This window comes from Hirundo rustica, chromosome 6, assembly GCF_015227805.2.
Source record: "Hirundo rustica isolate bHirRus1 chromosome 6, bHirRus1.pri.v3, whole genome shotgun sequence".
In the NCBI taxonomy this organism is placed as follows: Eukaryota; Metazoa; Chordata; class Aves; order Passeriformes; family Hirundinidae; genus Hirundo; species Hirundo rustica.
The window spans coordinates 15,963,791-15,989,004 of record NC_053455.1 but is presented as its reverse complement, the minus strand read 5'-3'; the positions used below and the strand labels follow the sequence as shown (position 1 = coordinate 15,989,004).

Genomic DNA, 25,214 nt, shown 5'->3' with positions numbered 1-25,214 from the left:
GGATCAGCAGCTTTAATATTGATTGAAAGCAATCAGACTTGTAAGGCAGGTTTGAAACCTCACCTTCAGGGAAGAGGAATAAAAGTTGGATGTGATACTAAATCTATTCAAAAAGCGTACCAGTGCTTTGTAATTTTTTAAAAACAGTTACTAAAAAACAAATTATAATGAGAGATTTCTGACAGAAATGTCTACTTGCATGTGAAAAAACATATGTCTTTTTCAGTCATAGTTGAAGGCACTGAAGTAGTTAAATAGTCCTTAGCCCTTCATCAGACATCCTTCCTGTGTACACTCTTTTGCATCATCTTTTCTCTCTGACACCGGCAGGCAGATAGTCTCAAGGCAAGGTGCAAGGCAGGGTGGCAATCCTTCCACAGCAATGGCTGTAGATAACAGTCATCCAGAACTGTAAACTTTAATGGTAACACTAATCTGGGGAAGGTGTTTAAAATCATGTGTTTCCAGACTGATTGTACTGCCAGGCAGGATCAGACCTCTGTGTAGAACAGACTGCCACATGAACTTGCTGTATAGTAATCTTCAGCTGTTGTCTCCTGGTGCATGTTGGATCCTGGCTGTGTATCTCAGACATGCGCCTTACTGTTGTGAGCAAGAGGCAGACACAACTTGCCTGAGGTCTTCACATCCTCTCCTCAGGTATCCACAGCTATTTGCCTTTGGAGGGCAGTGATCACTGAACAAGCATAGATCCCTTTTTACAATTATCGGTACGTGTTACTTGTACCTTCCTGTTCATATCGAAAATACTGAACAACATTCACAACCTCCACTAGTAAGTGTCCTAAAATTGACAGGAGAGAATTCTGGTGAATCTTCTAAGTTTATCCCCTGGCGTAAAGAATTTCACATGCATAAAACAGGCAACCAGGCAACCCTTTTTTTCACATTGTTTTGTGGACAGGTTTGAAAGCTTGACATTGAAATTTGTGTACCATTTCTTTTAACAAGAAGTAGATATTCTACGTAACATTAGAAGCTAAAATTCTCTCAGATTTTTTTTTTTTTTTTTTTTTTCCAGATTTCTGGGATTCCTACTTAAACCACAGAAGACAGGACTTATCCCACCCTGCAAAAGACTCTGCTTTCAGCACTGCCCAGGCAGACAGTTTAAGATCTACCCAGTGTTTTGCAAGTAACACGAACCACTGCTCATGTGAAATTGAGCTGTCAATAGGAAATGACAGGCTGTGGTTTGTGAATCCTATTTTTATAGAAGAGTGTAGTAATCTTTGTCCTCTAGATGTACCTTCTCCTAAAGGCCACTCTGGGAGCATTGATCTCCCCCCTGCCACCATGCTTACTAGAAGGAGTTCTCCTCGACGGCCTCCTCCCCCTCCACCTTCTCATGCTCTCATTCAGAAATCTTCCCTGAAACTCCCACAGGACTCCATGACTGCCTGTGAAGAAAACAAGCTAGCTATTAAGCCACTAGGAAAGAGCATCGAGGAAATGAAAATTGAGGGTGGTGATGACAAGGAAGAAAGGAAGCAGAGCGGTTTGGCCAGTGAGCCCTTGGCAGTGAGCCCCAAGAAGGGCTCCCAGCCCTCTGTTCCCCCGCGGAGGCGGGTGAGTGAGAGGACCTCAGAGGAGAGCTGTGTGGGTAGTCTTGAAAGTTGTGAAACGCTGAAAGGGGAAGGGACAGAAGACAACCAAGATACAAGTGCAGAGAGCACAGATAAAACACTGCTGTGCAAAAAGGCTGCAGAAATGCCTGGGGAGGTTCCCAAAAGGGCTGTATCACAGTTCCAGGAGACAAAGCCTGAACCTGCAGAGAAGAAGGTGGACATGCCTAAGACACAAAGCAATGAGAAAGGAAAGTCACCTCCTATCCCACCACCAAGAAGGAAGAGGATTTCCCAGGTACCAAGGATCCACAGCTCCTGCCAGCCAAAGCAGAGAACAGTGGGAGAGTCGGCCGTGGCCACAGGGCAGGCTGTGTGCAAGGGCAGCCCAGCTATGGCAACGGGTGGTGCCACTTGCACGCACACCAAGACTGAACCGAGACATGGCCAAAAATCCGTCAGCTCAGCTGAACTGCAAGGTTCACACTTGTCCCTGGAGGACCTGGGAGGTGGCACCATGGCTCAGGCATCAACATCTGAGCCAGATTCCTACTCCACCAGCAGCACAGAGGATGACCTGGAGATACTGAATAGTTCATCCGGTAAAAAGACACGCTCTGTGATCTTGGCCAAGGCCAAAAACAGGCTGTCCATGGTGAACCTGTCCAACGTTTTTACAGCCTTTTTGTCCAGTAACAGGAAGCTGCAGAAGAAGATAGTGGAGCTGGCACAGGACAAGGATTCATACTTCGGCAACCTGGTGCGGGACTACAGAGTGTATAGTTTAGAGATGATGGCAAAGCAGAGCTCCAGCACAGAGATGCTACAAGAGATCCGGCTGATGATGACGCAGTTGAAGAGTTACTTAGTGCAGAGCACTGAGTTGAAATCCCTGATAGACCCAGCCTCCTACACCGAGGAACAGTTAGGTAAGTAGCTGTGGTTTATTCATCCCTGGGCATCGTTTGGGAAGGTGAGAAGGGAGGCAAAATTATGCAGACACAGGCTCTGCTTTACAGAATAATAAACCATCTCCTAAAACCTGAGCGGCATGAATTGAAAGTCTGCTCTGCGGTTTCCAGCACTTGGAGGAACAGCTCTAAAAGCTGGAGACCAATGAGGGGAAAAATCCCTTTATGAATGGTTTAAAGGAAAGAGTTTAAGCAGAAGAGACGTGTGCATGTGTGTATGAGAGACACACATATATGCATGTGTATAGTATGTATAAGTGTGTGTGTGTTTACGCACATAGGTTTGCACACGCAGAGCTGAATTCACTGGAAGCAATAAAGGCAAATTTTCCCCTTCACAGCTTCATTCCCATGGCTTTCCACATCCATTGCTCTACTACAATGATGGAGAACTCTCTGCATGTGGCATACAGTTTAGAGGTCAATCACTGTCTCACAGGGTGGGACAAGACTATGAAGACTTTGAGTGGCAGGCTGGAGGAATCACTTGATTCCGCCCTGTGCTCCTCAGAACTCAGGGGTACAGAAGGGCTGTCTGTAGCAAGTCTACTGCCCAACTTTAAAATGAAGAGTTCACCTCTTTGCCATAGATACAATTTGCCTTTGGGGAGAAAAAAATAACTATTTGTAACTGTTTACAGGGGCTTCATTGCTTCTCATTCATATCCTGTGAGGGAATAATTTTCTTCTTCTCTCCTTGCTAAGGATTGGACTGGTCTGTTTAATGTACATCCATGAGGGAATATAAAAAGAGTTGTAGGACTTTTTATCCCAGTGAAAGCTGCACAGCCAGAAAAAGTGTGCATGCACCACACACATGCTCCTTTGAAAGCTTAAAACTGTTTCTTTCAACTATTTGTGGATCCTTAAGTCGGCTTAAAACAAGCTGGGAGATAGAAGAGCCAGAATATGGGGTGAACCACAGGAGTGACCAGGGATGACAAGAGATTCTGCAGCTCTAATATTAGGTGGGACTCAGCTAAGTGATGAGCCAGGAGTGAAAGGCAGTCCACTGTCAGTCTCGGCAGGCTCTGCCAATTTCCTTCTCTCCCAGCAAAGGCTGCACATGATCCTGCAGATCCCCAGCAGAAGAGATCTGCAGCCAGCCCCTCCCATAACTAGGAAAGGGAACCTGAAGTTTCACTTCTCATGCACCTTGTGTAACACCTTCAGTCTTTGTCCTAATAACCTCTTTCTTCAAGGTGGGGAGTGTGGTGGCAGCACAGGGAAGTCTGTCTTGAATCTTGATTAGTGAAAGTGGAAGGAAGGAAGAAAGATCTGTCCTTGTTATGCTTGATAGAGCTGTATGTATGCAGGTATCACACCACCTTCCCACAGACATGCCTGGTTCTAACCTTGTATCTAACCCTGTTCACTGATGGTTCCCTAACAGGATGATGTGGCCCAGTAAACCTTGACAGTACTATCTTCTTCTGTGTAGGACAGGGATTCCCACTGGAAGATTCACCACTTGAATTTGCCCTGCTTCAGGCCCATTGGTTCTCTAGATTCTTCAAAATAGTTGCATTTTGAATACATAAATATTACTGCCCTCTGGTTCATTCCTCACTGCCTGAGCAGATGAACTCTTTAGCCAATGACCTTTTTGCCTCAGTGCAACAAGAGGATCTCTTGCAATCCCTCTAGTTCTCTAGGAGTTGCCTCTGGTTTCTAGGAGTCAGACAACAGACTTCCTCATACTTCCTTATGCTTCCTTTCATCTTCAGCCAAATATTAAGCAAATGCTCAAGCCACTCATACTGTTTCCTCCTCCACAGGTGGCATAAGAGGTGTCTTACAGGATCAGTAGTGTTGAGTCCCTTGAGCAGTAACGATGAGAAACTTGTGACCAGATATTGGTGTCTGTCTCTGAGCCGGTGGCTGCAGCTGCTTTGAGGAAAGAAAGGGGTGCTTTGAGAGTGCAATTAATTTCATCCCAAATTGATTATCTCAAACAAGTCAGAAGGAGAGGTCAAAAGGGACATGAGATGAATTGCATCTGTAAGGGCAGGGCTGTGAAAAAAATCACAGTTAGGTGAGATTCCTCTTCTCTCCCCAGAGTTGGCTTTCCTGCTGCCTGGCAATGCCATGCTGGTCAGACAGGAGTCAGGCAAAGAGAGCAGGGACTGCTGGTAGCAAGAGGTCTCCTACAGCTCCAGTGACAGAGGCCACACACTGATGTTCATCTCAAGCCCATCTAGGACTTCTGGATAGTGTTGGTAATGAAATGTTTACTTTCTGGGATGGAATTTCTGTTCCCTTGTCACAGCTATATAGTAGTGCTTCAATAAACAACCACATGCTTCTTTAGGACTTTTACTTCAAACTGTACTACTGTATTGCTTATTTATTATGTGGTTTTGTGTTCTTCCTTCTCTATGCAGAAGTGATTGCTGAGACAGCTTTGTACAAATGTGTCCTGAAACCTTTAAAGGAAGCCATTAATTCTTCCTTAAAAGAAATACACAACAAAGATGGCTCTTTACAGCAGCTGAAAGAGAACCAACTTGTGATACAAAACACAACTACCACTGACCTGGGCATCACAAGCAGTGTGCCTGAAACTGCTGTGCTGGAAAAGATCCTTCACAAATTCATGACCATGCACAAGACCTACTCTCCAGAAAAGAAAATTGCCATCTTGCTGAAGACCTGCAAACTCATCTATGACTCCATGGCTCAGGGAAATCCAGGTACAGGACTCCTATTGCAATGGTATCTACCATGGGTCTTTTTTCACGTATCAAAGGAACAGGGTTTATGATACAGCTGGCATGGCAATATTCACACTGGAGGTAGCAGGGATGGTTGATGTGTTTGGTATCAGATGTCCACAGGCTGTTCATAATGGAATGGTTAGTGAAGTTCTCTGAACTAATAACTGGTATAAGATGTTACCTGGTTAACTTCAAGCTCCGTAGCTCCAAAGCCTAGTTACCTGTAAGTGTGTGTTTTATGGATAATGTCCTTTTTGCACAAGTCTTCACACAGTTCTCCAGCTATCCTCAAGGCTCTGTCCCAGCTTGTAGCAGAGTAATGGTAAATTCAAGGAATGGGTCTTTGGGAAAAGACTCTTGATTTGGCCTTTACAGAGTTTTGCCTAAACTGAGGAGGAGATGCAGAATGCTAGTAGTTTGTTACTAATTTCTGATGCTCCAGTAAATTCTAAAAGCCACTTCTTCAGTGAGAGGCAGTATGTGCTCTGAGTGCAAACACAACATGGGCCTCAGGCCAACAACTAATGCAGAAATTAAACCCTTGGCCTGCAAATAGGATGCATCTTTGCAGATAGACTAGCAAGTCCCTTCCTCTAGCAATCTGCCTTGCCAGTTTAAGAGCTTTTTTTTTTGTATACTGTGAGCTGATGACCAGCCATGCCTGAATTTGGAGGGAAGCCAGGTATTAATTTGCAATAACCTGTAGTTGTTCAAGGACCTGCAGTCACCAAAGGTGCTGTTAGCTCTTCTGGTTTATTTTGTGCTGGCAACAGCCTTGGTGCACTCATACAGGGATAGTTGTGTCCCTGCTGAGCCTCACCTCAAGGTGATCTCTTGGATAGTAAGCAGCAAGGTTCAGCAACCAGTCTAGACACATTAACAGCAGAGCAAAAACCACCCCCAGGGCTGAGTCCTAGCTGCAGGGTGGAAAGGATCTCTCACTGTCTTCAGGTATTATGACATTCAGACATATGTAGGGGAATTTGCTGTAACTTTGTTAAAACCATTGTGTGAAGTTTGAGAATAAATTTGTTTAGATCAAGGACTTGCAAGCCTCATTAAAACCTGCATGGTCTCCTTCTGATGCTGGTAATATGTTATGTACATAACACATCTCAGTTAGCTCAGGGCTGGAATTTTTCTGTTGAAGAAAATATTGATGTGTCACTTTATGTAACAGAAATGAGGAGTTAGGGAAATAAATCAAAAATCCCTACATGTTTAAAATATTGACATTCATGAGATCAGATGGTTTCATTGTGGCTTGCTGCACTAACCAAAGCACTGCATTTTGGCCAGCTCAGCTGTTTTCTCATCCTGAGTACTACTGCCAGCAGGGTTGGTGTAGGTTGGAAGCTGGTTTCACCACTGTGCATTCAGTTCCCTCTCCCCTATGTGCAGTTTCCTCTCCCTTACACATGATCAGTGATGCATATCAGGGATTGGGCAGAAGAAAACTGGCCTGAAATTATGGAAATGTACTCCAATTAATTCAGACCTGAAAAAGAGGCTAAGGAGAGAAGAACGCTGCATCTAACTCATGGAACACAGCAGACTTGGAGAGAAATTGAGTCAAATGCTCTGTTGACCCATTTAGATGTGAAATGTGTGAAACCTCTTCCACAGAATGAACTGAACCCAGATTACTTTCATTTTCCAATGGCAAAGCCAAATACTCAGCAACCTGAAATATTTTTCTGACAGGGAATTCCAGCTGGTGGCATGCAGAAGAGCATGCTGTGGGCTGCTCAGAGCAGATTTCAGCAGATGGGAATTCTCCTGTTCTCTGCCCGTCTCAAGAGCAATAGCACAGGGCCCCTTTTGCTTTCAGCCAGCCATGAGGCAGCACAATGTTCTTGACACAGGAAGAGCAAAGGCCATGCTCAGCTTCCTGCGCAATAGCTTCTCCTTTTCACTCCTTTTCCTCACTGCTCAATTAGAAAGTTCCCTCCTCTTCCAAGATCAGAGCAGGTGAAATAGAAAACTAATAATACCCTCTGCTACAGGACCAAAACCAATCTACCTCTGTCAGAAAAATTACCTGTTCAATAACATGGAAATTACTACTAGATAACATGTGTTGTCTGGCTAATTTGCAATTTCTCAGCTCAAGCCAGGTCTTTATTCACTTTAGGCTGGCCATAGGATGAGCTGACCTAAGAATATCGTTTCATTTCTCAAAACAAAATGCAAACACTACTTAATCAAGCACCTTTTGTTTTTGGACATGTATGAAAATACAAGTTTTTTAACATTTTGAGACCCATGTACAGCAGTCCAGGTTTGGCCAGGATGTCATAAGAGGCACCAAGTTTCCTTTAAAACTAATGACAGGCTTACTCAGGAGCATCTGTACCTGTGGTGGTGCCCATCTTTGCCCTGCTGAGTCATGAAACTTTAAAGTCTGCCTTGACTAACTCCATGTATATCAAGACATTTTAAGAAAGGAGATCTTTGGTTTGATTACAATTCATATTATATGACAAAATCTGCCTGATAAATTGGCTGTGATTGAAATTCCTGATACTTAAGATTAAGAACTGAATGGGTCTGATCCTAAACTTGTTTAAACTAGCATTTCTTCCTCAAGGAAGGCAATCAGCTTGTGGAAGTGATTCATCACAAGGGGTTAGGAAGGCAAGTTCACAGTCTTTGTCATACACCTACAGCTCCATGATAGAGTTGAAGTAGGACTAATCTCTGGCTACATCTTGCTGTAGGTGGCCACAGAGGGGTATCATGCCCAGCTCCCTATCACACACATTGTGGAGTCAGTCCATGGAATCCAGATGATTCATCTGGCTACATACAGGTTCCTGCTTTAGAGAAAGATGACTCAAGGCAAACTCCAGTGACAATATTGATTAATTCATTACTGGCTATAAAAGAAATTAAGGGGCCCAGGTTCAGATGGTCATATGTACTACAGTGATATTAGTAAGTGAATCCTCACCAAAGGCGCAATTATGATAGTATAGACGTGCCTCACTGAGCTTTTCCAACTTCCATGCAAACTTAAATAACTGAAACATATGCCTCTGAGAATATAACTGACAATCTGAAAATATGTAACCTGCCTGCTAAGAATACTAGGAATGGTTAGTAAGAATAAAATGCATTGAAAAAAATAGAGTTTGGAAACCCACGCCCCACAACATGGCTGGCATTTTTTTTTTTGGTACTAGAAAAAATAAGAGTCAGGAATCATGCAGCTCTTACATTTGGAAGGCACGCTGCAATATGCACAGTGACAGCTGGGTGCATAGCAGATTTATGTAGAAACACAGTAATTTTATGTAGGAAAAAACCCTTATTATATGTCTTTCAGAAATACCTTTACTCAGACTAAAATTTAAAGGTATAGTATGAGATATGAGTAGAATGAGAATCTCTGCTTTTCAACAAAAACACAGGTGACACCTGTAGAGTGAGAAACTATGCAAATCTGCAATAGGTGTGGTGTTTAATGGCAGTGGTGTGCCTGGGTCACCCAGCCTCGTGCAGCCTGGGAGATGTGGAAGAGAATTGATGGAAAAACAAAGCAGCGATAGGCATTGGTTTATGGAGACAATGGGACAAACGGGCCAAATTTGTTCAGTCCATAAGTGCGGAAGAACAGGGATGAAAAGCTCTAAGTTTAGGCTGGAAGTTTTAAAGATGGGCAGACTGCTTTCAAAGGAGATTCAAAAAGAATGGAAGTACAATTTTCTTACTGCAACATTTCTAACTTGTGAACTACCTAAGATTATGAAATTCCGTTTTTGGACTACCTTTGAACTGCACAGGCAGCTGGATTATATAGTTCAAAACTATAGTTTGTACTAGTTATGGAATTGGCTAGGTGACCAAAACATCTGGTTTAATAATTTCTATTGCATAGTTTTACATGGATAATGTGCATAGTCTGCATTTGGAAAAAGAGGATAGATAGGACATACATTCTATTTGAATATTTCTCATTCTTGACTTTTAGAATTAAGTTTTTCACCCCTACAGTACTGAGCACCCAGATATTAGCTGCCCTGATGCACTCCTATAAGGCTCTGCAGTTGGCAGAAAGCAAAGCTGTGTCTTCAGTGGGACAGCTTAGCTTGTGGAAAGGAAACTGGACCCCAATACTTCAGCAGCCAGTAAAGAGCCCATGCTAGAAGCTCCTAAAGCTGTCAGAGCAATCCCATTACACTGCTTATTATCATATCTCAATTCTGAGAAGAAAAATAAAGCTATAGATAACAGGTTTACTTTGATATCTTTTGGAAGAGAATATTTGTATTTAAGTTACTTCTAATGAATACTGATGGACTAGAGATTTTGGGTTTTCTGACATCTAGCACAATTTCTACATTTAAATCAAAGAGCCAGTTCAAATTTTTCATGGGGAGCGAATTCCTCAGATCTCTAAACCATAAATTTTTGAAGTGAATTCATGCTGTCCGCATCTATTAACTCACTTCATTCAGTATATCACGAATTAAACCTTGCTGAAAGTAGTATGGGATAGATAAGAAACAGCAAAATGCTAGTGTGTGGAAGGAAAGTCACAATCTGTCCTTATGATCTTGAACAAATCACAGTTAACCTTTCTGCAACCTTTCAGCAATCCCAGTTAACCTTTCCCAGCTACAAACTGAGGCTAAAATTCATATTTTGCGGAGATGTCCTTCTAGACATCAAGCTAGTGTTTGTAAAATATCAGAGCAAGGTAAAGGCATCATCCTGTCTGCTGGTTTTCAGAATATACACAGAGAGAAAAGAAATGCATTCATGTGTTAAAATAGGCTGTAATTTCTTTATGGAGGTTTGGGCAGAATTCCAATTGCTTTAAATCATGTATTTAATTAATACACATCTATTCAAGTGCTGCAACCCAGCCAGGAGCTGACGTTGTATTTGCTTTGCTATAAACATAATAGGATGAGTTTGTGGCAGAAGAGAAGGCTTATTTTAAGCTTCTTAGAGATATTTATGAAATAAATGTTTCCTGACCCAGCAGGGAAGAAGAGGAAATAAAGCAAGCAAGCAAGTAATATCTGGAGCAGGACACCACACCTTGAATAGGCAAATTCAATCTCACTGTCACTGAGAGCAGTTGCAGGGTTAGAGGTAGACTTAACTCTGTCAGCAAAAATTCCCCTCTGTGAGAGACCACAGATGGAGCAAGCCACACAGGTCTGTGGGAGACCACAGATGGAGAAAGCCACACAGGTCTAGGAATTTGGCTTGGGCCCAGCTTGAAAGTTGGGATGAGGAGGCAGCAACCTGCAGAGAATACTCCTGCTGCAGCTCCCAGATGGACATTGGTCAGTGCCCTGGTGCCTGTCATAAAACAGGAAGCACGTGGGTTATATGGTGCTGAAGCAATCTCTCAGGTACCTTTGTTCGTAGGCATTATTTCATTTATCTTTGTGGACTCCTGCTTCTGGTCATATTTGAGTTGCTGACAGCACTTATTATCCCGATGGAATAGACTGAGATACAGAGCACCTCAGGGCCATGCTTGGACTGGTTGCTGTACATGTCAAAGCTAGTCCCTGTATCTACAGGGGCCAGGAGAACAGGAGAGAATCAGTGCACCTGCCCTCTCAGGTGCTTCTCCTTGGCTCCATGGAGAGATGCTATAGAGATGCCCAGGAGGTGCAATTTACCATACTTGACCTGCCCTTGGCCACACAGGAGGTTTGTGGCAACACATGGAGTCAGAGCTAGATCACTGGTGATTAGTTTTGCTTTTCCTTCATTGACATATTGTGCTCCTGATGACTTCAGCTTTTGCTACAGATATGGGTATTTAAAATTGGGTGTTGTATAGCCACAGGTGGATTAAGATGGTATCTAGTAATTTGCAAAGGTTGTGAGCAAACAGCATGTGGAACATGTGCTCTTTCTACTTCTTCAGCCAGACATCCCTGCTCAGCATTTATTCCTCAAAAAAGAAACTGTAGATCAGATTTTCATATTTAAGGCATATAAACAGCTGGGAGTCCAATAATATTTATATGAAATCTTAAAGCTGAGAAGAGTTTATACCAAGGGCTGGAGGGCAGAGCAGCTAAATCAGCTTATAGAAATGAGATAAACAGCATGAAAAAGAATTGTCTCCATGCCTGATTTTACCTGCAACCACTTCTCAGACTACGAAAAAGAAACAGATATTCTGTAGGCATTCTTGATAATTTTCCTCTAACTTTCCCTTCTGTTGACACCAGAAGTTGATGAATGGGGACATGGAATCATTTAGTTCCAATCTGCTGTTTCCATTCTGCATTAGCTGGTCAGTCTGTTCTCTGTTCATGATCTATTTTGGCGACATGTAAAAAACCACCAACCATCCAAACAACAAACACCCCAGGTTTTTTTTTTTTTTTCCCATGAATAGGAATTTATATTGTGAAGTAACAACTTTCTTGGATGCCCTATCAGATACAACATGAATTAGTCATAAAAGAGAAGTAGTAGGGGAAATTCTGCTATTGGTGTTGCACTGAAAATCCCTTGGCCTTCAGGAAGCTAGAATAATTCTATCAGTGCCACTGATCAGTAATTACTTGATCACAAAGAAGAGGTTTTTAATTAAGGGAAAAATGAGCCTAACAAATCTTTGGTATTTTATATTCCTTTATATTAGTTTGAATTAGAACTAACTCTGTTGGCTTCTGGTGTACTTGGAGTAAAAGGAGAATAGGGCTTTTTGCTGCAAAGATTTTCTGCTATATTTTCATGTCTCAGTTTCGTCATCTTTTTTTTTTTTTTTTTTTTTTTTTTTTTTTTTTTTTTTTTTTTCCCCTGGAAAATATTAAGCAGCTGTAATACTAAGCTGCTTGTATTAAGGTAATGTATATGACAGTAATGAATTAGAACCTTCACAGAGCTAAAGCTTTCACAAAGACATAAGCCAAGGGAACAACAACAAAAAAATGGCCATCCAGATGTTAATGGAACAGTGAAGTCCATTTATAGTTTCACTGAAGACCTAAGGCTGTGTTTTTTAACTAAAGGCAGCCATAACAAAACAATCAGAACTGAAAGTGTTAATCCAGCTTTCATTAAATAAATAGTCTGTGTTGTGGCATGTGTGGGCTCTGTTAGACTGAATTACAGCCCTGACAATCTCTCATTCTCTAACACTTTGTTTTAAATGGATCAACTTTCTGTCCACTAGATGTATTATTGGGTTTATTTCAAAGCCACGTGTTGTTTTTTTGGTTTTTTTTTTGTTTTTTTTTTTTTGTTAAACCAGGGGCTAAGCTCATGTTTATTTGAGGCTTCAGAAGAATATCTTTCTTTGCCAGTGGAGAATCTGCGTCAGCTATGAATGACAAAAAAAGAAATCTGACTCATGGCAAATATTTGAAATCAGTGGGAACATTTAAGAAATAGCAATGTACGCCTTACCATGGAAGAGCATGTATGCTATGGGCCAAAAATGGCTAGAGCATAATTTCACCAAAACTAAATCAAGGGTAGCTTTGATTCCTTGAGGTGAGACAAGCAGTTCTCAAGTGAGACACACACAGTCCACGAAAACAGCATACCAAGTGCACAGGAGAGAAAAAGCTCCCCACAGTCTGAGGAAAGACATTCAGAATGAAAGCAGATTAGGTTAAGAGGAATGGTCAATTCTGAATTGGGAAGACAGGTCTGGTAAGAAACTTGCTATTGTGGGTTTTCCACAATGAATTTATGACATGTTGGTTGAAAGTGAAAGTATCTTTCAAATGAGAAAAGTTATCCTTGTGTTCTTTGTGGTTTATGCAGGGAAGCTTCAGTTTGGATTCTATTTTAAGAAGCAATTATTTATAATGAAGACTGTTAGCCTGCTTTTTTGCTGTCCTTAGAGATCCCAAAGAGGTCTTACAGATTGTATATTAGATCACTTTGCTAACTTAGTTGATATGAATGTTTTAAGCTCAGAAGATATCAAGCGTCTGCTGCACACCAATATCAAAAACTAGGTTTAAGTCCAATGTGAAAATCTTACTGTTTTCTTAGCTAGACAGCATAGTTAGAAAGATGATTCCTCTTGGATCCTAGCTCCTGGGAGACTGTACTAATTAGGAAAATGTAATCTGATGTTTTGCTTTCTGAAGGGACATAAACACCAAAGTCCGAAGTCCTAAAACTGCTCTCTCAAATTCTATATTCTGTTGTTTGGTAACACACAGAGAGTAAGCCTAAGAGAGTAAATATCCCTAATGCATGTAGACAACTTCCTTACTAATACTGCCAACCTGAACTGTAGTCTTGATGTTAGTAAAAAATCAGAGGGACAAGCTGGAAGACCTTGCACTCTTCAAAAATTGCCAGTTGTTTGTGATCAACAAAGTTAAGATTATATTCCTCCAGAAAATTTTCAAGATCATATTTTGAAGCAAATTTACTTACTGTTTCAGTGATCTAAATTTCTGTTTTCAGCATTTTTTCTTTGCTGCTGCTTTTGAGCTTTACCTCTTCAGATAACATAAACTAAAGTCTGCAAAGGAGTCATGTGTGAGAATCTGACACTGTTGTGTGGGAAGATGACTTTGTGGAGTTATTGGGATCACACTGTGTTTCCCTTTACTCAGGGAAGCCGTATGGTGCAGATGACTTCCTCCCTGTGCTCATGTATGTGTTGGCTCGCAGCAACTTGACTGAAGTCCTTCTGAATGTGGAGTACATGATGGAGCTCATGGACCCTGCTCTGCAGCTAGGAGAAGGTAAGAGTATGGTGTTTGCTCATGGGATATGCACTTTGGAAATCATCATTTGCCTTACTTCAGTGTTTGTGAAAGTGGGGCAGCAGAGCTCTGGCTAGATTTTGTGGATAATGCTTTGGCCAATCTTTTCAAATCCGAAGCTCTGAATTTTTTGCCAAACATTTAACTCCTTTTAGCAGCACAGTGCCTTAAGACACAAGCTAGAAAGGCATGGATTCATCATAAATGGTAACTGAGGTGCTAGCTTAACAACCTAAACAGAAGCATCTTATGTTCCTTGGCCCAAAGGCTGAAAAGGTTGAAGGTTTTTGCTAAAATTAAACAGCTGCTGTGAACAATTGTGCAGATACTTTTATTTATTCCAGCGAGAAAAGAGCACATTCCTGAACTGCACTGTATGCCTGAGGGCTACATTCTCATGATGACTCTACTCCTAAATTTGAGTGCACCCTCCGACAGTGTTCTCTGACTGAGCACCATAGCGAGACAGAGAAAATAAAGTTAGATTGTTTAGAGAGGAATATTGAGTTTGGAAGTTGCTAAAGACCTCTGTTATCAGAGAGATATATACCCCAGGGAAATGTGGGCCTCTAGTTTCTTAAATATAGCTTGGAAAGCACATGCTTCCCAAGTGACAATTACACACTCTGAATTAGGAACACAGATCATTTATCACCAAGTAGACACTAAACCAATAAAATGGGGTTTATTTTAGACTGCTTTGGTAAGTACTGAGAAAGGGATCCTGGATGAACAACAGCAGACTAATTTTATTTATATTAAATAAGGATATGAGTCTGAAACTAAGCATTTCATCCCAGCACAGATGGGACAAAAGTAGGTGCTATTAGCATGATTAGAAGCAATACAGTACATTAGTAAGGTGTTTCAGGCTAGTTTTTCTGCTGAAAAGAATTCTTAGTAGAAAAAAAATGTTAGCTGAAGCACAGCATTTTGTGGACATAATCAAGCTGGTTTTGGTGACTACTCTGCACACAGGTTCTTCATCCCAAAGGGGCACACTGCCAGGATGGCTGCTGAAGTCATCTGGGCTGGGGAGCTCAGGATATCAAAAGCAAAGCTGGCTGGGAGTTCTCTTAGCTCAAAGATGCAAAGACTCCGTGAAATGTGCACTCCATTCAAAAGGGAAAATTTTGTGAGAGAGTTCCAGATCAAACTGACTGAATAATCACATCAGAAAAAACACTGGGAGCAACTGCAGATATGAGAAATGGGGGGAAAAAAAGAACATCCCAGTGAAGACTGCTCTGAGATTGCAAACTGTAGAACTGGCAAAAGTTTACCTGTAGCTAGGCCTTTCAAAGTTGAACAGCAAAAGGTGTTCAGAAATTAAAAAGAATGAAGTAAAGCAGAAGTGAGAAAACTGTGCAATTGCATGGGTCAATATACAAAAGCACTTCAATTTTGCCTCCAAAAGAAAAATATACTTTGAATTCATTTTATAGCGATGGTGATGCTGACTGCTTGGGCAAAGGCAAGGACAGATTATAGGAAACAACTGGATGGAAACAAAGAAATTGGAAGTGGGCAAAAACTTAACTCTTAAAAAAGTTGTGATGAATTCCTGCCGTTGGGGGACTCAGAGCTCTTCCTCCGTGGGTTCTGAGGGAGGGGATACACCCCATCCCAGGTCGCATCACAGCTATCTCTGACTCAGTCAGAAGAGGAGAAACATTGAATGACAGGCAAAGGAGGGTAGTAACTATACTTAAGAGGAGAAAAATGGCACTTTTAGGCTTCTAAGTCAATTCTCAGCATCTTTTTGTGGAAGACAGTAAAGAAAAGTGAGTGGTTTGGGCACAAACCTTTGAAACTGAAGGACACTCCTCATTGATCCACCAGAGTACAGGAAGTCAAATGACAGTATCTTGGTCTCTCCTCTCCTCCACCAAACTTTCATGGTGCTCTAAAAATACTGCTCTTAAATCGGGTGCTATCTTTGCCTCCCGGATCGCAGCCAGCCACGCTGACCACGGGCTCAGCAGGGCCCGCGGAGCCAGCGGGAACCGCGGGCTGCCGGAGGGACGGGTGATGTGCGAGTGCCATCTGGAGGCACTGCAGGCGGGGCGAAAGCCCGTCCAAACAGCTGTGAATAGTCCCCGTTGGCCGAGCAGGGGCTGCCCCCGCCGCTGCTGCTCTGCAGCTCCGAGCCCGGGCCCGGGCCTCCGCTGCCCAGCTGAGGGCGGAGCAGGGAACCCGGCCCTTCCCCAGCCCCGGCTCGGGGCGGCCCTGCGGCCCGAGCAGCGCCTCCGTCCTGGCCGGGGCTTGTCTCCGTGCCTGAAGCCGGTTTTTGTCATGGCCCCGCTGCCACCCTGTGGCTGCAGTTGGTTATTTATTTCCTGCTGCAAGCCGCGCCGCCGCAGCCCGGGGTTCTGAGGGAAAACGGCCTTTGCCACTTTACCCTGTTTCTCTGCGCTACCAAGATTTCTCCCGCAGCCCCGAACAGTCCAGAAATGACAGGTGAATGCCTGGGATGGCTGTGTAGTCAACAGAGAATGGAAGGAACAGAGGATGACTTGTTCCTGCAGGTCTGAGACATCCCTCAGCAGTGCTGAGCCCACAGGAGCCCCGAAATCCGAACATTCGAGTAGTGTAGCTGGAGCTGGGAGGCTGGATCCAGGCTTTGTGCTTCTCCTGCAGTAATCTGCTATTATTTTTATTTCCCTGCTTTGTGGGCACTGCTCAGGAGCCCAGTTTAGAGACCTGTTGCATGGGCCCTGTCAAACACAACAAAAAGATGGCCACGGCCCCAACAATAAACATCTGCAGTTTGGGGTTGTTTGTGAAAGCAGTTTTTGTAGCTCTTTCCTTTCAGCCTGTGTTCTCTCCCAGGACATCCTCAGCAGCCTGGGCAGGAACACGGATGCGGAGCAGGAGGGGCTGGAGGATGCTGTTCATTAGGTGTCCTTCACTTGGTTAACTGCAGTGACCCCTGCACTCCCTGCAGCAGGGCACAGGCAGTGAGTGCAGGGGGCAGGCAGCTGCCCCTGTGTGGGCATCGGCAGGCAGGTGGGGGCGGGAATGAATGGCCCACAAAGGTGCGATGTTCATACAAGGCTTTCCCCTTTTGCAGGCTCCTATTATTTAACCACCACCTACGGGGTCCTGGAGCATATCAGGAACTATGACAAAATCACTGTGACACGGCAGCTGAGCGTGGAGGTTCAGGACTCCATCCACCGCTGGGAGCGACGGAGAACACTGAACAAGGCCCGGGCTTCCCGCTCATCAGTGCAGGTAGCTGGCATTATATCCTAGGGGAAAAGACTGCATGCTTTCTCTATACTTAGAAATATTTAGTATGGTAATTATTTTTAAATGAAGTTAATTGAAATCTCTATTAAAAAGGAAGAGTACATCTGGGCCAAGATTTCCAGATCTTGAAAAACCATACCACATTTGAAATACAAACGACTCATTAAATACATTTTGAAACCCTTATAATATGGTAGTTTTAAATATGACTGCAAAGTGATTTTTTTGTTCGTTCTCAGAGGAGTTGTGCTAGGAGCCTTTGCATGTGGGAGCTGTGGTGGGGACTCAGAATCCCCTCTTAGTCATCACCCTTAATGCTTGGGGAAATCATGGGCTAAACTGAGACGTGAGCAGGCTATGCAAGGCTGCTTCTAGATGGTGTAAAGCTGTAGGAGGGTCTGAGCCATCCCAAGACACATCAAAGTCTGGTTAGGTTTAGAGCGCATGCTGTGCGTGGCCTGGCAAAGATCTCCCAGCGCACCAGTGGGAGAGGGTCCCAGGACAGATCGGTGCTCTGGGCCTCCAGCAGTGGCGAGGCTGGTCCAGACAGGCAGGATACCCTGCCAGCCCCATGTGCTGTGATCAAATTGTCACCCACAGGGAGGCAGCAAAGGCCACGTCTCACTTTCTGTAGAGCTTTTACAGTGCAGAACTGAAAATTGCGCATGCTGAGGGGAAAGCCAGGGAAAAGTCTCCTGTGAGGGAGAGTAGTTCATGTGAAAGCATGGAGTTGAACAGGTTTCCCATATTGCAGTCAAACCAGTCCCTGATGATCTCAGAAACTGTGAACGGTGGATGAGATACAGCAAATATCCACCCAGCCCTGAGTGCTGCTCTGGCAGTAGCAGAGCAGTACCAAGCAGTACCTAGCAGTGCCTACCATGGAGCATTATAGCTGAGCAAGCAAATGACATATTTTCCCAGAAGATTCCCACCACCTCCAGCAGGTGAAGGACCTTTGAATGAGGGATATTATCAGAGACATGAAAGCCCATTCTGGCAGAGCTAAACAGCTTGCTGATATGTTCAGCAGGCCTCTGCCCATCCTTCTGCCTGCCTTAATCAACTGCAATGATGCTCCTTAAATGTAGTTTGGGAGGCTATAGTCCATGCATTTGGAAATTCCCCTTCAGCCAGGGAACCTCATTATTTTCTGAACAAAATGGTTGGGATTTTTTTGAAGTTCACAGATGCAAATTAAACACACAGGTTCCAGCTCTCTAGGTTCTGTTTATGTGTTTGGCAAGATGAAAGTTGTCACAAAAGTCATTACTGCCTGAAACAGTAAATCAGCCTTCTCAGCATAACTTCTGCTATTTCCTTACTGAAGGAAGGAAGTTCAGAGGACACACTCTCAAGGTGCTGCTTGGGTGATAGTGAAGTTGCAAGGTCACCACAGTGACACCATTTCTGGAAAACCCCACCCTACCCCATTTCTGGAAAACAGGGAGTTTTCAGGCCAGATCTCTGACATTTGTGGTCTGTTGTTCATGTCTGTCACATCTTTGCAAACCTTTTCTCCAGGAGCTGTAAAAAGATGAGAGAATGAACCATTGCTGATTGTCCTCTAAGGATATTCACTAAAATCAGAAAAAAGCACTTTAACTTCAGTGTCTTTATGGTGGCAATTATTTGGGAAAGTGCTGATTTACATATTTGCTGATTCAGAGCCTGTCAGAAGGAAAAAAGGAGAGAATAACTAGGACATTGGAGAACGACTGGAGGATATGTGGGAGCTCTAGGCAGCTAGAAATTTGTCACTGAATTCTTCCTCCTTCAGTCCTAGATTATGATGTTAACTGCAAGGCCTCTCCTCATGTTTCTCTTCAGGATTTCATCTGTATCTCCTTTCTGGAAATCAGTGGTCAATCAAGGACACTTGCTTCCCGTCGTGACACCACAGCTGAGCAGCTGAGCCAGCAGTGTGCTGAGAAGTTTGAAGTGTCCCATCCCAAGGACTATGGACTCTTTGTTTATGTTGAAGACCAGTGGCTGCAGCTGGACAAAGATGCCCTTCCTCACCATATCAAAGCCTCCCTGCTGAAAAGCGAAACCAAGAAAGATTTCCATTTTATTTATAAACCAATAGACCATAAAAGCCCACCAGTTCCAGTTGTCAAAGAGTCAGACTTTTCCTAAGGGCCATGCTGCTTTTCTTTTGTCTTTGCTGTCATCCTGGAAGAGCTGGATAATTTACATTGTGAGATTCTCTGGTATCTGCAGACCTCAGGAGTTCTCTGGTGTGTGGCCTTCAATGTAGGGCAGATGGGATAATTGTAGATGTTGTCTGAACACACGGCATTTCTCGGTAGAGGTCATTTGCAGAAGTAAAAGGAGAATTCAGGAGAGCATTCATCCTCTGGAAAACTTGAAGTATCAATCCTCAGAACCTCTCAGCTGCAACCAGCCAACACTGCAGAATGTAAATGAACAGTAGAGAAAACCCAGAATTTTTTCAAAAAAGTGGACATCTACTTTATAATAAATGATGGCAAGTGTGAATCACGTCTGTGCACAAGGCCTTTGAAAGGTCTGCACGCATCTCAATCTGTTGGGAGGTAAGACTGTGTTTGTGCCTTATAGTATCTGTTCACCCAGTTTGAATAAACTGGGTATTTTCTGATGTACTCAGTGGCGTAGGGTTGCCACCTGTAGCAGAACTCCATCTCCGTCTCGCTGTTGACAACATGTCTTTGCCTTTGAAATCCACATAATTACAAACAGTGCAAGATGACCCTGTACTTTCACTAAGAATAGGTTTTTTGCCTTCTATCTATTTGTCACTCAAATCAGGTAGCATAGGCATTTTCATCAATGCATTTTTCCTAAAGATTTAAAGTCTTCACCATCGGTTTTACATGTACAGCAGTTTTATTCACATTGGTTGTTTGACAGTGTCTGGTTAAGTGTATATTTATTTCAATGTGTGATATGGTGCAATTATTTTAAAATAAGCCTTTGGAAAGAGCTTAATAATTTGCCCAGTGTATCGAACAAGGTTAAAATTTGAACGTCAAAAGGAGTTCGAATTAAATACCAATCCCTTTTTACATGGCTGTCATTTCCACAAGTGTTATCCTAGCTGTAAATCCCATCAAGTTATCACTTTAATAAATTCAGGCTGTTGCAGACAGAACTTTATAGTTCTCCTTTCTATGTGTGCTTTTAGTCATTCAGTCATTGCAGACTTAAATTTCCCTGAACAAACAAATTCCCACAGAATATATTGAATCAACGCAAAAATGCATTTCATTAAATTTGAAAACAATTTTTCAGGATTGGATAATGGAAACAGGAGCCTTAATTGCAAGACAGGTCCATGTCTTCTGGGTGCCTTCATACAGGCAAGATTCCCACTGCAAACGCAAAATACTGCATTGTCTGTATGCAGGAGGCCAGTAACCTCCACTGTAGCTCCACCAATGTGGAATCAGGCCTAGCAAAGCTCTGATTACAAAAAGGTGTTTTACTCTGGGTTTTGATCACACTTGTTATTGTTTCCTCCCAATAACATTCAAAAGAGATTTAGGGCACCTTGGGCCAAGTTGCCCAAGGTCTCTGCCTTTTTCCTGAAGCTCCAAGGATAAAAGGATGGTATTACATGTAGCTGGTCTCTCTCTCAGTCTTTGGGTCTTGAAATAAATGTCCATGTCTGTGTGCCCCAGCTGTAGCCAAATCCGCATACAGTTAGCAAACCAGTGCTGTGCATCTGTCAGCATGGGCTGTGTGCACATCTTGTTGGGAAGGAACAACAACCAAGAATGAGGAACAGTGAATAACACCAATCTTGGTTTTGAGGATATCATGTGCAGAGCTTGCAGTGTGACAGCACAGCTGACTCCAAATTCATGGTTATTTCTGCTATGTTCAGCTGTTGGCACCTCTGCCTTGCCTCTGGGCAGCACATTGCAGGATGCCAGAGCTGAAATCCTCCTTCATGCTGCCATCACCCTCCTGCAGGGCTGTCTGCTCCTGCTGGGGGCCTGGGCTGTTCTCAGGGTGACACTTGGGATGCTGGGGCAAAACCCGAGACACAAGTTTCCAGTACCGATCTGGGAGGTGACGCTGCTCTCAGGGCCCTGAGGGCACTCACAGGTGTGGTCATCTCCAGTACCTCCCTACCCTGCTCATGATCCAGGACTCCACTTCAGCCTCCCAGGGCTGTCAGTCCCTGCCCCAGTGATGCTGCAGTAGGAGTGGTCTCCAATTCCTCTGCCCTCAGCCTATCCCCCAGCTTGTCCACATTCCCAGGGAAGTGCTGGGTGTCCAGGACCGGAGCTTCCCGTGATGCTCCCCTGATCCTTGGCCTGATCAGATTATCACTATGCTATAACATTCACAGTCAATGTAAAAGTAATCTGATGGGTAAGAGGTTAAAGTAGAAGCATGGAAGGAAAGCAGCTAGGACTGATCTGCTGGATATTTGTGCAGAGCGACTGGACTTTGTATCAGGCAGGGTCAAGCAAATGATTAAAGTGAAGCACTCCAGCTGCTCATAGTGTCCTGGGTCATCTGAGTCACCAGCTGGACCTTGGGGCTAGGGGGAAGAGTTGGTCAGTGGAGCCTGTGGAAACAGTGCAAAATCACTGCAATCCGAATGGGCTCAGACCTAAATTTACTAATGTCTAGACCTAAAACCAGACCTATAGATTCCAGTTTTTGAAATGCAAGGAGGGCCTTGAACCTTCAAATTTATGTGGGCTTTTCTCAAATTGCACACGCAATATTTTCCTCTGGCATAACAGCTGCAAAGCTCTGATTTTATTTTAAGAGCTTCCATGGCTCTCCCAATAATCTCCCAGAGATTATTGACAGTAAGGAAAATTACTGTGCCTGGTTGTGAGCTGCCTGGAAGGAAATCCCTGTGCTAGGGCTCAGTGCAGAGTGGAGTGTGCTCAGAGGTTGTGCGGTAACTGGCTTGTTTGGTCCCATCATATAAACCACCAGCAACATTTCATTAAACATACATCTCTGAGGTACAGGGGTGATGTGGCCACAGATGACCCTTGTCAGGGAATATAAGATGGGAAATGACCTGTATGATGGTATTTTTGATGACCCAGGACAGAGAAGGATGCTGCCTCACCAAGCTCAAAGCCAGTGGTGGCACTCAGGCTCTGCTTACACCAGGGTCACACAGAAACATCCTGCCTGGAGCAAACATGCCATTGTTTTGGTGGCCCTGGCAAAGCACTGATTCTCCAAAATGGAGATCGCTGGAGCAGTTCAGCATGTTCCTTCCTCTGGATCCTGCACTGCTTTGGGCAGATATCTGGGATTTAGGATGGTGTGAGACAAAGAAGCCAAATGTGGGAATGAAATGGGAAATTTTAAATGCTCCATAGGATTTTGTTCATTGGCTTTTCCATGGGGTTTTCTCATGCTGCAGCCCAGGCGAAGAGGAAGCAGCCCAGCCTGGTCATCTGTGGCCTCCCCTGGTTAGTCAAGATGGTCACGCTGTGACTCACGTGCTGGCCCTCATGTGAGCCCTCAGCAGACAGGAGTGTTCCAGGAGGTTTTGACCAAGTAGGGTTGTGCAACACAGCCAAAGCCTCTTCAAACACTCATTTGCAGAAAAACGTTGTGCAATGATCACTCATTGACTCACAAGGATCCCAGTGTCAAAGAGAGGAACAAGGAGACCTGCTGAACCCAGCAACTTCTGTAGAGAAACAACCAGCCTGTGTCCACTGCATGCACAGAGCTGATTTAACTCCAGTTTGCACCCAGTGACACAATCTGTCAATAATTCACTGGAATAATTATACTGTCAGGTCAAGTTTATCCTAAAATAAAAGCTATTGAGATCAAAGGGAGTTTCCATGCTGAATTCAAGAGCTTTTGGGCCTCCTCATGCTCCAGTCACCAACTGTACTTTGAAACCTGGCACGAGGCTGGCTTTTTACTATGGCCTTGTAGAGTGATTGAGGTTGGCAGAGACACCTGGGGGTCACCAGTCCAATCCCTGTTCAAATGGGGCTGCCTCCCAAGGTTGTTCAGAGCCTCATCCTCTCAGTGCTGCAGTCTCCAGGGTCATGCAGCTTTCCTGGGGCCCTAGTCCAGCACTTTAACACCTTGCAGTGTGAAAACTGTTTTCCTCCTATCCAGCTGCTGCGCAGACCCTGCCCATCCCACCAGCATCCCTCCTTGGATGAGTGCTGCTGGTGTGGGATACTGGCCAGCTCTGCCTGTAGTGCAAGGCTTACAGAATTGTAGGACTTTTGTTGTCTTCCACATCTTTTGGGGTATTGTGCCCCTAGGAAGGAAGCAGCTTCTGATTCAGAATTGCCCAAGCTCTTGGCACAAAACTCTGCTCTAAGTCAGCACTTTAGCTTAAGCTTCCTTTTCTTCTGCTGCCCCTTCACCCCTGTTCTCACAGGCAGAGGCTGAGCACAGTAATGAGAAGCCTTCAGCCTCCTGCCCTGAGATGGCCACGGGTGCTCAGCATTTACCTTAAACTGTCCTGATGAGACAAGATGAAACTTGGTTTGAAGAGAGATAAAACAATACTGCTTACTGGAATATCTGAAAAAGAAGTTCACCAGCTCAGGTGAACTACTTTCTGCTTCACTGCTGGTAAGGAATGGAGGGTGGTTATCTGTGCTCTGGACAAAGCTGTGTCCATCTGAGTTTGCATTATGCAGAAGCAGCCAGCACAGTGTACTGTGGAGGCTGATCATGGACCTGCCCTCCAGGTCCTCTCCAAGGAAAGGCGGTGAACTCCTGTGCAGCAGGATGTTGGGTAGAAACACACAGTGGATTTGGCACACAGGTCAGAAAAGGGCTTTGGACTCCATTCCTAGCAACAAGGAAGAAGACAGGAAACCTTGGCTGCAGTGAATGACACTCTTCCCTGGGGTCATAGATATATACAACTCTTCTGCTATTTTTGTAAATAACACAGCCTCAACTTTGCCGTTTTGCGCGGTGGTGAAAATTTGCTAGAAACCTGACAGTTTTCCATATATTGCACTCCAGCATCCCAACATTCTAGGAATGATAGTCTGAGCAACTGCATGTCTGCAGGAAGAGTGAGGATGACTGTACTTGCCCAATTCACCACAGGATACTCTGGTGTAAGACTGAGCTTGCACAAGCCTAAAATTCTCATTAGATTCTATTACCATCACAAAATAAACAGCCTGCCATGCAGTTACTAAGTCTGTGTGATGCTATTTGGAGGCCTTGAAACTAATGTATTGATCAGTGCAGGTGAAGGTTATTGGTTTTTTCTTCTGTGGGGCTGTTCCCTGAGTGACTGAAAAGGAAATGGGTCCCTGGATATGCCCTGAAAATTCAGAGCATGGATGAGAACCTGCTCCATCTCAGACAGCACTGTGGGTGCAGTGACATCTTCAGTGTCTGTCTTTCAGTTTGCCACATACCTGAGGGAAGGGGTAACAATGCCATTTAGGATGGTGAAGCTATGGAAATCACTTGCAAGAGTAAACAGAACAAAATCCCACTCTCATATTTCAGTTTTGCATCCTCAGAGCTACAAGGGTCTGCAGGAGGGTCAGGGCACAAGATGATAAGAAGTGCCACCTGGGTATCAGTGATGGGTGAAAATAAAAACGTGCTAGCAGCTGATTTCTCATCTGATAATTACTTTTTGAGGTCTACTTACTGGAGACTCTGGGTCATAATGTGACACCATCTATAAGGAACATAGAGGCCTCTCTTCTAACCTCTGCATTCTAGATGTGAAAATCCAAAAGAACAAAAACCTCTTCTGAATACTTCAGCAGAAAAATGGGCATATATAAAGGATGAAAAAAATGTTAAACCTACATATTGATGATGCTAAGTGCTTAAGAAGCAGCCTGGATTTCTAGGGCAGAGAACAACTCTAAAAGCAGAGATGAATAAAAAGCAGACTGAATGTATACATTCAAACAGGGCTTTGAAAGAGTAATTTCTCCTGTTCTTTCCAAGTGTTTGGGACCTCTTAGTGTACTCTTTTGTGAT

The 25,214-nt window shown here is 43.8% G+C and overlaps 1 protein-coding gene across 1 annotated transcript in view; it reads left to right on the top strand.

Annotated features, from left to right (window-relative positions):
- The window catches only part of LOC120753858 (ras and Rab interactor 3-like), a 160,450-nt gene extending 140,068 nt beyond the window's left edge, over positions 1 to 20,382 (top strand). The window contains exons 23-27 of the mRNA XM_040066604.2: positions 1,043 to 2,515; positions 4,942 to 5,250; positions 13,839 to 13,970; positions 17,065 to 17,228; positions 19,077 to 20,382. Of these exons, the coding sequence (XP_039922538.1) occupies positions 1,043 to 2,515; positions 4,942 to 5,250; positions 13,839 to 13,970; positions 17,065 to 17,228; positions 19,077 to 19,385 (2,387 nt within the window). The 3' untranslated portion in view covers positions 19,386 to 20,382. The remainder of the gene's footprint in view (positions 1 to 1,042; positions 2,516 to 4,941; positions 5,251 to 13,838; positions 13,971 to 17,064; positions 17,229 to 19,076) is intronic.
- The last annotated feature ends 4,832 nt before the right edge of the window (positions 20,383 to 25,214 follow it).